This window comes from the organism of the source record quoted next, unplaced genomic scaffold, assembly GCF_019419815.1.
Source record: "Pyrus x bretschneideri cultivar Hongxiangsu unplaced genomic scaffold, Pyrus_bretschneideri_v1 Contig1, whole genome shotgun sequence".
Lineage (NCBI taxonomy): Eukaryota > Viridiplantae > Streptophyta > Magnoliopsida > Rosales > Rosaceae > Pyrus > Pyrus x bretschneideri.
Genome location: NW_025999390.1, coordinates 14,677,722 through 14,690,987, shown reverse-complemented (window position 1 = coordinate 14,690,987; position 13,266 = coordinate 14,677,722). Strand labels below are relative to the sequence as shown.

The window sequence follows — 13,266 nt, the reverse complement described above, 5'->3', positions numbered from 1 at the left end:
TCCAAATTAAGTTAACTTGTACGTACGTCTGACTTGACAACACAACTGCGCCAACCGAACTAAACCCGTCACCTCTCTTAATTAGCTCACCATCTTCAAACCATTAACCACATTAGGAAACTCTTTCTTCCAAAACTACTTTTCTGGCTTTAGGATGATACTCAAACAGACTGAAGTAGGCCATTGTGTATGTAACAAAAAACTTGACAGGACACAAATTAGTCATTTGTATTCTATAGCTTGACAAGTAGAGAATTCCGCTACATTGGTGGCAGCAGCCCCAGGTCAATAGATAATGCATCTATATGAATTGTGGTGACACTCTTGGTCATAGTATGGCCGAATACCAATCGGAAGGGACCGCTGCAGTAACACATGATAGTCATAACTCTTCAAACCCGACAATGTCCCTGTTTCTATTTTAACGTGTCTTGATACATTGCTAGCATGCATACGCATCTAGAAATTTCACCTTGCAGGGGATTTTTAGAACATTTAATTTAATCAAAACATCCTTGTTTTTTAACCCCTTTTTATTATTCAAGAACCAAAACTAAAGAACTTTTTGTGCAGAATAAGATGGTGTAAATACATTTTGCTAAAGTGTAAAGAGTTACGACTGAAAAACAATATAAAAGGACTGTGACAGTTATTTTGAATAAAGTTGATACAAACTTAAGAGGATCATTACTTTTTCATCCCTTAATCTTTTTAATCGATTCAAAAGCCTAAATTGAAGCATTTTTCGTTTAGATTAAGATTATACATTTTGTTTTAATTACAACCTATCGATTCAGTACAGTTTTCCCAGAGTTACAGAAGTGACGAACTTTCATTATTGTTAAGTTAGTTTTAACAATATGATTTATTCTTTTGGGCAAGGAAGTATAAGATAGATTTATTGTACTTGTAGTGAAAGAGGAATACTGAAAAAGAGGACTTGAAACTTTTAAGTGATAGTTATGGAGGCAAGAAGTTGACAGGCTGTTTGCCCCCTTTTCTCCATATCCTATCATCTTCGTTTCATAAGTTCGTTGCGTAGTTTTGCATGTGGAATGGCACCCAATATATGTGTTCTTTTAGGAAAGGAATCATCTTCAAATCCCTTCCATCAAATCCACTAAATCAAATAATCTGGATCCTTGAAATTTGATCTAATGACTATAAACAGGAGCCCACTTTAAAAGTTATAATAACTTTACCCGTTGGATCAAATTTCAAGAATCCGGATTATTTGATTTGGTGAACTTGATGAAAGGGATCCTCGAGGATCCCTTTCTGTTCTTTTATAGGAGAGTTTTAGAGGGCTTACCATTTAAGGAAAACTAATGAAAATGACTTGAAAACTTTGAGTTTTAACTAAAATGACAAAAATGTGTTGTAAGTGAATAGTACTAGGATTGACTTTTTTAAAGTAAAAATATGATTTTTCGTTAAAATGAACAATACCAAGAGTTTTTCGATAAAACTTCTTATCATTTATTGCAGATTGTTTCTCCATATACCTTAATAAATTTTGTACACGAAAGTCTTCCAAGCTAATCACCTAGGCTTCCTAGGATAGAGGGTCGAACAGATGGACATTCCCCAGCCACAAAAATCAGCTTGTGAATAGTACTTGAGAGCAGCTCCAGCCCATGTCCAATGGACTGGCACCAAGTGAAGAAAATGGACCGGCACCAAGTGAATGTGCTCCAGCCCGTGCAATTGACTGGCACCCAGCCCGTGCCAGTCACCAGCCCAGCCCAAAATGGACAGACCCATGAGCCGGTCTGTTTCTGGCGCGTGCAACACACGCGGTGCCCGGGGCGCGTAGCCGACAGGCTGTGCAGGCGCTGGGGCCCGCGTGCAGGCCCACTTGCAGTCTTCCGGGGTGAAGGATACGTGGCCTCCTCAGAGCCGTTGGATTTCCAACGGTAAAAAAAATTTTAATTTAAATTTTAAATTGGACCGTCCGATCACAGATCAACGGTCCACGTTTATTTCACCAAAAATTTAAAAAAAAAAAAAAAAAGGCCCAACGGTCAGAAATTTGACCGTTGGCTGTTGGATTTGATTATTTTTCAAATCCAACGGTCCCGATTAATTACAACATTAAAATTTATTAAAAATTAATTAAAAAATGTCAAAATTTTTTTAAAAAATACAAAAAAAAATTTAAAAATTAATTTTTTTTTTCTATAAATACCTAACCCTCATCTTCCACCTTACACCACATTTCAATATTTTCTACACTTTCTACACTTTCTACATTTGAATATTTTGTACACTTTGAGAGAAAAAAATGACTTCGTGGAAGCTTAGTGAAGATGTTACGTTGTGTGAATGTTGGGTTCGCACTACTCATGACCCGATTACGGGTAATGAGATGGATAAGCGAGAAATGTGGAGTAAAATTACGAAATCGTTCAACGATGTACATGGAAAAGATGTACATGGAAAAGATGCCAGATCTAGTCAAGGTCTTCAAGGTCGTTGGAAAAAACTCAACGCATCCTTTACTTGTTGGAAAAACGCCCTCTCTCATGCTTCTGGTAATTTGCGTAGTGGGACAAGTTTAGCGGATGAGGTAACAATATTTTTTTTTATTTATATGCATTCCACCCACATCAATATTTTAATTTATTTAATTTCTTATGTAATTTTTATGTAATATGCATTCCAAATACTTATGTAATTTTTATGTAAACGCTGTTGGGAATAAAATAATCTTCCAAGAGATCTTTACCTCGTCTTTCCCTTCTTTTATCGATGTTTGCCGCACGTCCGGGTTTGGCTATCTGACCCATAGCTTGCATGATACGGCGGGAATGTGAGGCCCTCCGCCTTCTATGGTGATCATCCTCATCCTCCTCCATTGCGAAGACCTCATCTCCACCTCCATCTTGGTCAAGATTGACCAATTCTTCCTGTTGTGCCAACAACCTTTTCTGCTGCTCTTGCAACTGTTTATACGCTCTCCTTGAAGAAGACATTGTAAGAACTCAAGATTTGAAAACGATAAAGAAGAATTCTGAGCTAAAAAAAAAGATTGAGTTTAGTGTGAGGATGGATGTAAGGATGTAGAGTTTATATGGACAAAAAAGAAGAAGATGAGGTTCTGGACAATGCCACGTGGCACTACGTGATTGGTTGAAAATTTTAGCGGAAATCTATTCAAAAAATAGTACGTTCGGATAATGACACGTGGCGTGACAAGATTGGTTAAAAATCTTATCGAAATCTTGCCTAAATTATTGTAAACAGGAAGTGACACGTGGGTTGTCGGGATTGGTTGAAAATCTTAGCGGAAATCTATTCAAAAAATAGTACGTTCGGATAATGACACGTGGCGTGACGAGATTGGTTAAAAATCCTATCCGAAATTAAAACTATTTTTTTTTATTATTTTATAAAAAAATTATTTAATATTTTAAATGGACTGGGTGCCAGCGCATTTTGTAGGGGTGGAGATCGTTTGTGCCAGCGCATTTTTAGACTAGGTGCCAGCACATTTTTTTTTGGGGTGGAGATGTTTTGGCCTATTACTGTTCATTGAGTCTGTTACTGTTCAATTAAGTGGATAAATGGGCTGGGTGCTGGCGCAAAGTGGATAGGGGTGGAGTTACTCTGATGACTCGAGCAACTCCAAGCTTAAACTTGGATACTTTTCTAATTTTTTGCTAGAATTAAGAGTTGTGCAGTGCCTTTATCTCAATATTTCGACATAAGTTAGCAAATACAAATGGCTAATATTTGAAAGAAACTTTGAAATGAACAACCAATTGAAATCTTTCATGAATCATGCACATGCATTTGTATGACTAAATAAGCTATTTCAATGCATCTTTCATTTTAACTCAATTCCTAATATTCCTACAATTAATGTCATAGGTAACATCTAATAGATTAGCGTCAAGTATTTAAGGTGTAAAAAAAAATACATGGGTCAAAATACTTATGATGGTAATTTGGTTGTTCATGTCCTAATGGTCAAGAAATAATTAACTCTAATTCCATTTCTAAAATAATCTTGAGTACGAGCTCTTATAAGATATAGGTTTTTTTTTTAACTACACCCTCTGAAACTCTATTTTGATCTCACTTTGCCTTCTGTAACTCAAAAGTCACCACTTTGACTTGTGAACTCTCTCCTCCTTGAAACTTATAGTCGCCTTCTAAAACATATGTGGGACATAACACCTAATAAGACTATGCCACATGTACAGTAAATTTGATTCCAAATCTCCATTATGCAACAATCAGAGAATATTAAGTTTAAAATAAATTGAAAAAGATGAAAAAAAGAAAAGAGAAAGAATTGATTAGCCGCAATTGAATCAAACCACATAAGAAATAAACATATCTAATGCAATGTGTAGCTAATTTGAGTTTTATAGAGACGAATTTCAAGTTTCAAGGGGCAAAATGGGATCAAAATTGAGTTCTAGGGGCAAAGTGAAGCAAACTTTGAGTTTTAGGGGATAGAGTGGTGACTTTTGAATTACAAGAACTAAAGTGAGATTAAAATCGAGTTCCAGGAGGCGTAGCTAAAAATAAGCCTAAGATATATCGCTTAGTCCTATGACCATTTTGGAGAATAATGGTGTCAGATCTTAAATTTGGGGGATTTTTTAGTTATTTCACAAAAGCCACAATTTCAACATACATATGTATCACAATTAAATAAATTAAAACTTACTAAAAAAATAAATTAAGAGACAAAACACATACATTTCATTTGAGAGAAAATTGTAACAATAGTCCCTCAACTTTAACCTAATTGGAGTAATGGTTGCTCAACTAAAATTCATGACCATTGGTCCCTTAACTCTTCAAAATGTGCATATATGGTCATTTTCATCAACTCCGTTAGAACTCTCATCAAAATGAGTCATGTGTCATACAAGTGAGGCTAAATCAAGGGACAAATATAAAAAACAAAATGAGAAAAATTGTATCAATGGTCCCTCAACTTTAACCCAATTGGAGCAATGATCCCTCAACTTTAAACTAATTGTAGCAATTGTCTTTCCAACATGACTAATTTTGACAAAATTCTGACTGAGTTGACGAAAAGAACCATAGTTTCACGTTTGATAAGTTGAGGGACCAATAGTCATGAATTTTTAGTTGAGGGACCATTGCTCCAATTGGGTTAAAATTGAAGGAACATTGCTACAATTTTCTCTTTCTTTAATTTTCTCCAATCCAATCACAAACCTACAACAAACAAAATTGATTAGTCACACAATTAAACAAAAAGAATATTTAACAAAGAAAAAAAACTAACCTTAAATGAATCGGGAGCGTGAGAGATGAGGGAGATATGGAGGGAGATATGGGTATGAGTGTGAGAGAAAAAGAATGAGAGAGAGAGAGAGATTTTTTTTGCAGAGGGGAGTAGCGCCGCACGGGGGAAGGAAGAAGAAAGAAAAAGGAATGATAAAGAAGAAGGCACAACCTTTTTAATGAATAGGGTTTTGCCCGATGAACCATTTCATCGGGCAAATATAAGCAAGACATCGAGCAAAAGGTTTGGTTGTGGTATTTTTTGACAGGTCATTGTTGACCTTTGCCCGACTAATTATATCGTGGCCTTCAAAATATTTTCGTTGCGCAAAACCTTCAGCAAAATTCTAAATGTTGACCAACTTTGCCTAGCCAACACATATTTTTGTTAAATAAACTAATTTGACCCCATAAATATGTTCATTGGAAAAAAAATTAGTAGCGCAAATAGTATTTTCTGGTAAAGTCTCTTCTTGAAAGTGCTTGAGATGTACAAAAATTTTTGGGTTTAGTAAAGGCATAGAAACAACTGATTTGTATTACCCAATGAAAAAGAACCACGATGTCCATGGTCTTCCCACCTTTGCGCCTGATACGTGGAATTTGTTGGGACATTTTCTTTGTTGATGAGGATGATGAGATTGGACAAAAATTTGAAGATTTCTTGGTCATCTGATTTAAAGTCCAAAACTCTTTCTCATAAACTAAAATGGACAAAACCCAATATAGGGGCCGGCAAACGGACCTTGGACCCGCGGGTCGGGATAGGTCCAAGCATGCGGTTCGGGATGAGTCTAAAAATTCTAAACACAAAACGGCCCGGGCAGAACGTGTGTCCAAAAATCGTCGACCGTTGCCACCAATCCAACATCGTCAATACTAGGGCTGGGCCAGGCTCAATTTTGAAAGGACCAGACTGAACCTGGGCTTAAAAGAAACAGAGCAGGTCGGGTCGGGTACAAGAAATTCTAATACAGGAACCAGACCTAACCCGACCCATTTCCCCTCTTTTTTTTTCTTTTTTTTTCTTTTCTTTTCCTCTTCTTCTTTAGCTTTCTCGAATTCTGATTGTTCCAGGAGATGTTGGACCACCACGTTCTCCTACGGCGAGAGCGAGATCAATATCGGCGACCTCATCATTTACCCAAAGCTTGATTTCCTGCGGTTCCTATCGTTTTTGAGCCACAAGATAGGAATCTTGTCGAGGCAGTTCACTGTTTTCCTATCCTCGCCGGAGACCCGCCAACGAATCCCCATCACTAGCAAGGTCAACTTGAGCGCGATTTCCCACACTGAACCGCCACCTTTACTCCGCAACACCTTTGCACCTTAAGACTACCGCTGCCTAACCCGTGTGTGTCCAGATTCGACTGAGACCTTGACCAACCACCATCTCGCGCCTGTCTTGAACCTCTGTTGTTGCTTGCTGCAGGGTCCTGATGAACCTCCTCCCAGATCGTCATCACATAGTGCCTGTTTGAAGCCTGTATTCCACACTTGTTGCTCCCTTCCGCTGCATCTTTTCCGTTCAGCCCAGAACTTGCATCGACGAACACCGCGCCAAGTGGATTGTGGGATTTAATCAAAGGTGGAGATTAAATCTCCACATATTGGACGGTAGATACGGTCCAGGCCGAGGGCCCGTTTTCTTAGCAATTTGGACCCGCCCCACCCCGTTTTAGATTTATACAAATTAGACCCACCCCGTACTAGCCTCGACCCACTTGTACCCACTGGTCCAAGATCCGTTTGCCCACCCCTAGTCAATACCATCGTGCTGCAGTTCCTCACTGAGCATCTCCACCCATCTACGGTCGAGATTGTCCCGTATTTCACTGATAGCTCCAGGAACCGGAGCCGAATCGATTATAGTACAGGGTACGACATCAATCTTCTTCTTCAATTCTGCATATTGGCTCTATGGTCTAGAATTAAAGAAGAAGATTGGTCCAGAGCACAAAGGCATAAAATTCTGTACAAGCTTGGATGGAAAGCCAAGGTTCCAAATACCCACTGGAAAAGCCAAGATTCCAAATACCCACTGGAGAAGAAGCTTGGATGGAAAGCCAAGATTCCAAATACCCACCGGAGAAGAAGCTTGGATGGAAAGCCAAGATTCCAAATACCCACCGGAGAAGAAGCTTGGAAGGAAAAGCCAGGCAAAGCACACCTTGTCCTTGATCAACATTGTCAAAGCTTAAAACAGAATACACAAAAACATCCATAGCCGAATCGATTATGGTACAGGGCACATGCATAAAATTCTGCAAATTGGCTCTACTGTCTGGCAAGAATCGGGTGTTTAAAGAAGATTAGAAAAAACCAAGACTCGCCCCGTTTCATTTACAAACGGTCCGGTCCGGTCCCTCTAACTTTGTGCCCAGCCTGGCGCATGCCCACCCTTAACCAAATAAATTGCTACCACTCAAATGAGGAAATAAGCAGAAAATATAGGGCCGTTTACACAGGTAGGGAGGGGCAGCAGCCATGGCATGCAGTGGGAGTGAGGGGTGGAGCTTTGCCGTGGAAGGAAGTGCTTGCTAGGCACTGTTTGTAGGGTCCGTCAAAGGAGAAATTTTTCAGCACAATGTCATTACATATATAATTAGGAAGAAGTTTAATTATTCAAATGTTCAATTACTTGTATCATATCATTTAAAATCTAGATGATAGCTTAATAAAAAATAAAGCATGGGTACCATTTAATTTGAAAACTGGCATCCACCAATAAAGATTTTTTTGAAACGGTATGCACCAATAACGATGGACAACGATTAAGCTGTAAAGTCACTCCAGTCCAACCATTGCAGTCTTTGACTCTTTGCAGAAGTGTAGCATGGATTTGGATAAGAAGATCCTCCTGATCCATCATCGTGAACCGTTGAATTTTTATCCAATGGTTATAAACAGGAGGATCTTTTTAAAGTTATAATAATTGCAACCGTCTATGATGATGGGTCAGGAGGTTCCTCTCCATTAGCTCAGGAGAGGATCCAAATCCGTGTGGCATTGCATTGGATTCCTGCTTTATTAATTATCTCATATTTTATTCCTTGTTTACTCTTTACTCTTAAAGAGATTTTTTAGTGTGATTGCGCAAGAGAAGAGATGTTACACTACGTGTTATTGTATAAATAGTGGGATATGTGTGTTAAAAATTTAATAACTTAAAAAATAAAATTTCCCACCACTTACATAAAATCATATGGTGTACCACCCGCGTTCCAGAATGAAAATTTTCTCACTCTTCAGCCTCTCAAATCTCATCCTTTGTTCCTTTTCATTTAAATTCCCATCATCCGCTCAAAGATCAGCAAGTTCATTTCTGATTATACTTGTATTAGGCCAAAAGCTCCCCTTGTCTACGTACGAAATATCAAAAAATGGATCCCTCCCATTCAACTGATCAGACCGAGAGTGCTAGTAGTACTGATCACTTAGCAACAGTTTTGATAGGTGGCATGGAACTTGATGTATTTCATGCTGCAAAACAAGGCAACCTTGAGGCCCTCCGGGATCATGCAGAACATCTTGACCTAAAACTGACTGCAACAAATAACACTGTCCTTCATATTTATATAGCGTGCAGCCCGACATCTGCACAAGAAGAAGTGGAGTCAACCGGGATTGTGGAGGATATCCTTCAAATGTGTCCCGCACTACTATTGCTACACAATAAGAGTGGTGAGACTGCCTTACACATTGCGGCGAGACGCGGGCTAGCAGGTATAGTTGGAGTTCTTATCGACCAGGCTGCAAAAGTTCGTCACCCTGGCGACCTTGAGCAAGGTCGAGTCTTAACAGAAGAAGAAGCCTGCTTGCAGAAGCAGATGCTCATTAGGAAAACCAACAACAACAAGAATACAGCGTTGCACGAAGCAGTGCGTTTTTGTCAACCTTCGGTGGTGGAGATATTGACCAAAGAAGACCCCGAGTTTTCCTACGCTGCTAATGATCTAGGCGAAACTCCCCTTTATTTAGCTGTTGAGAGGGGCTATCTTCCTTTGGTTTCTAAAATGCTCAGCAATTGCAATGTTCCAACGTACATTGGCCCAAACGGTAGAACGGCGTTGCACGCTGCAGTGATTCGCAAGGATGAAGGTACATGTGCAAACAAAACTATTTGTTTCCTTTTCCTCCTATTTCCATGACATAAACCCACCACATAAAACTTTGGTTCCGGTATCAAGTTGATCAAGTTTTTCCCTTGAAACTCATATTCTATAAACTTTTCGTCCTAAAAATGCCCCTCATTATTTTAAAACAAATTTGGTGGAATTTATCACAAATCTGGTAGTTTTCATTAATGGTGTTTAAATTTTCTAATTGATTGGTATGTATAATCTCACCCCGTGGGATGATAGTCTAGTTTTTTCCACTTTTCTTTTATCAAAATTTCAAATTTTATAATTAATTTTTTATATACAATGCTACATGTTGCTACTCTTTTTACATGTTCTTGCTCTTGACATATGTTTGTGTTTGAAAATTAATTTACTTGTATTTTCTTGCTCGTTAGGTGCATTAATATGTAGGTAAATTAATTGAAAAAAAAAATTTGAATTGAAGGGCACATCCTAAGGGGGTTAAGGGGACACGAGCGTACAAGGGCGAGCAACAAGGAACTGAAAAAAAAAATTGAATTGAAGGGCACATCCTACATAGATATACGTGTTTTTAATTTTATCTATATTTGTTTTTGTTTTATGTTTATGCGTAAGGAATGATGGAGGAACTAATAAGAGCCGATAGGACTTTGAGCAAAGCAGCAGACGAACTAGGATGTACTCCGCTACACCTTGCTGCACGTTTTGGTCCCCTTTCAATTGTTAAGCAACTGCTTGCAAATGATAGATCTATTGCTTACATTGCTGACAAGGATGGCGCTACAGCTCTTCACTTTGCGGCTTCCGAAGGCAATCTAGATGTAATGAGAGTGCTTATTTCTTATTGCCCTGATTGTTGCGAACTGGTCGACAACAAATTTCAGAATGCTCTTCACTATGCCACAAGGAACGGTGGATACCAAATAGTAGGATACGTTTTAGCAGATGCATGGCTTAGCAACATCCTGTTAAATGCCATGGATATTGACGGGAACACACCCCTTGCTCATTCTCCCTACAGCATGCTGTTTACTGAGTGTGTATATGATGCTAAAGTTGATATAATGGCATTCAACAAGGAAAATTTAAACGTTTTAGACATCATTCTAGCTAACGAGGACAAGATATCATTACTGCAGGTACGTATCACCTTCTGATTAAATTGCTTGTCTGTGTCAACTGTGGGTAATATTTTTCTTAGACAAGTGTCACTTATTCGTACAATTATGAACAATGAGGGTATCCTTTGATTTGTTTGCGAAGATAATAATATTATACTCGTTTGACTTTGCAGAAAGATTTGAAAAAACCAATGCAACGGAGGGGTATTAAACCAAGTCTTAGAATTAAAAACCCAAAAGGCAATAACGACAATAAGGTGGAGGAAAATCAAATAAGCAAGGACATTGGAAAAGGTTTACAGAAAGCAAAGGAAACTCATCTGGTAGTGGCTACATTGATAGCAACTGTAACCTTCGCAGCAGGTTTTACCATGCCCGGTGGATACCAAAGTGAAAAAGGACCGAACCAGGGTTCCGTCTTTCTGTCAAGAAACGCAGCGTTCAAAGCATTTGTTATAACTGATACAATAGCCATGGCCATGTCTAGTTGTTCTGTCCTAGTGCTCCTTTATTCCTCAATTCACACAAAGGCAAATTTCAAGAACCAGATATTTGGGACGTTTCACTTGGCAGTGTCTTTGACAATGTGGGCTTTGGTTGCAATGGTTGTTTCATTCATTACCGGCATATAAGCGGTCTTGGGTGGTCTTTCTCCAGGACTTGCCGTTGCAGCTTGTGTGCTTGGCTGCATTTTCTTCTTTGTCTTTGCAAATTCTCTTCTTTCTGCTGAAAGAAAATTACTAAAGGCGCCACATTTCCTGGACGACATGGTTCGCGACTTTTGGGTGCTGATACTTTGCTCGTTATTTGCTATTAGCGTTAAAGTGTCGGAGATGGTCGCTTCATCACTAATAGCATCAATTCTGTCTCCAGTTGTGCAATTAATAAGCGTGGGGCTTTTCTGCAAAAGACCTCAATGCAATTAAAAGTGCAACTATTTAATATAAATTGGGATTTGTTTTGTAAGGTTGCCGAGGAGAGACTTTTTTCTTTATTCAACAGTTAGTTCATTAGTGGGTTTCTTGATGGAGAATTAACCAAATTTCAGCTGTTGAATAGAGTCATGAATAAAGATTAATAATGATAGAAAAGTTTGTACGAATATGAGCATGATAGTAAGTTGATTTCACATTTATTATGATTCAAAATGGTATAGAAAGACTTATGCATGGTAGGAGGATTACATGAATTGCTAAGGAAATAGGATTGAAACTGCAGTGCGGTCCTATCATGTCAATTAGCATTCGACAAGAATTTCGTTTCCTAAATGGATTCTGATAAGTCATTCATTGTGTTAGAATGACAGTTAATAGAATTGCTATTAACTGATACTCAATCTTTTGAATGTTGAGTTTGGCCTAAACGAGTGGAAGCATTCAATTTTCGATTTTATCTGCAGTATATGAAAGTTGTGCAGATAACAGAGCTCATATTTAAGTAGGAGAATGTTAGAATATGAGTGTATGTTATAGCTGACTATTTTGATGCAAATTTGTATGGAAAAGTCTTATAAGAAAGAGGTTTTTGAATTATTCTGGACGATGTAGGATTGAAACACAGTTTCCATCCTGGTTTATGCGCTCATTGTTAGATAATGATTTCTTGACAATGTTCCACTTGGAATATAATAGGAGAAACGAGTTAATTAAATGTGTATATATAGTAGACCTTTGTGCTTGCAAAACATACGCTCTATAGTGAATCAAATACCTACGGTTGATTTAAGCATTGAAAGCTTTCTCGGAGAGGAGAAGGTTTGCTATAGAAGATTGGTGGCTTCATCATCTTCGATCTTTATTGGGAAAGATGCATTATTTTGAGGTCTTCCATAACTTCTTTTCGACTGCTTTTTACATGTGATTAGCTTGGTTCTTGTGTTTATCAAATTGCAGTTTTGATACTTGTATGAATTGTGGTTCATGAGTTTAAATAGTTAACTTATTTGATTCATTATTAATTTACCTACAAAATATATATTATTTGCTAATCATAAATTTACATATAGGGTAAATTAATTACATATAATATTTTTTAACATATATGTTAGTAATGTGAATATATATATTTCAACGTATAGTATATATACTAGATGAAAACCCTAAACCTCGAAGACCAAGATTTCCTAAAACGAAAAATCGAATTAGATGGAACAGCCACATACAAATCATCGAAAAAAATAAGAAAAGATTTGAAAGAAAAAACTCACAGACCTTAATCAGGGGTTTGCAAGGTTGTACAAAAAACCCCTACAATTCGCACACAAATTTTCCTGAAACAAAAAAACCCAATCAGATTAAACAACCACACTGAAAACACAAATTTTCTTCCCAATCAGAGAAAAGATAAAAAGATAAAAAATAAAAAATAAAAAAAGCAGAGAAACCACCTGAAACAGTACAATCAGTCGGAAAAAGAAACTCTTCACACAACACACGATCGACGATCGACGCGGCGAGAGAAGTAGGGAAACACGAAGGGTTGACGTGGGGAGAAAAGCACAGAGAGGAAAGAAAGGAAAAACCGACGGAAGAAAATGGAAGAGCCTTTGAGCACCTTCCTCACCAAAAACGAAAAGGAACGGTGGAGAACTCTTCGAATCAGACTAACGTGTCAACATCGCTTAGAAGCAAACAGGCGGGCACGCACAGCACCAATGATGAAGGGCAAAATGGCCAATTTACTGCATAATCCCACTAAAGCCGAAAAACCATGAAGAAATTGAGGGACAAAACTAGAACGCCACTATTAATGAACAGTGCCAATCCGTT

General features: G+C 38.1%; 1 protein-coding gene across 1 annotated transcript; it reads left to right on the top strand.

Annotated features, from left to right (window-relative positions):
* The first annotated feature begins 8,507 nt into the window (after positions 1-8,507).
* LOC125471172 (protein ACCELERATED CELL DEATH 6-like) lies at positions 8,508-11,623 on the top strand. The gene is made up of 3 exons (XM_048571321.1): positions 8,508-9,372; positions 9,993-10,516; positions 10,672-11,623. Exons 1-3 carry the CDS (start codon positions 8,655-8,657, stop codon positions 11,128-11,130), a joined length of 1,701 nt encoding a protein of 566 aa, XP_048427278.1. The 5' UTR covers positions 8,508-8,654; the 3' UTR covers positions 11,131-11,623.
* Positions 11,624-13,266: the final 1,643 nt, after the last annotated feature.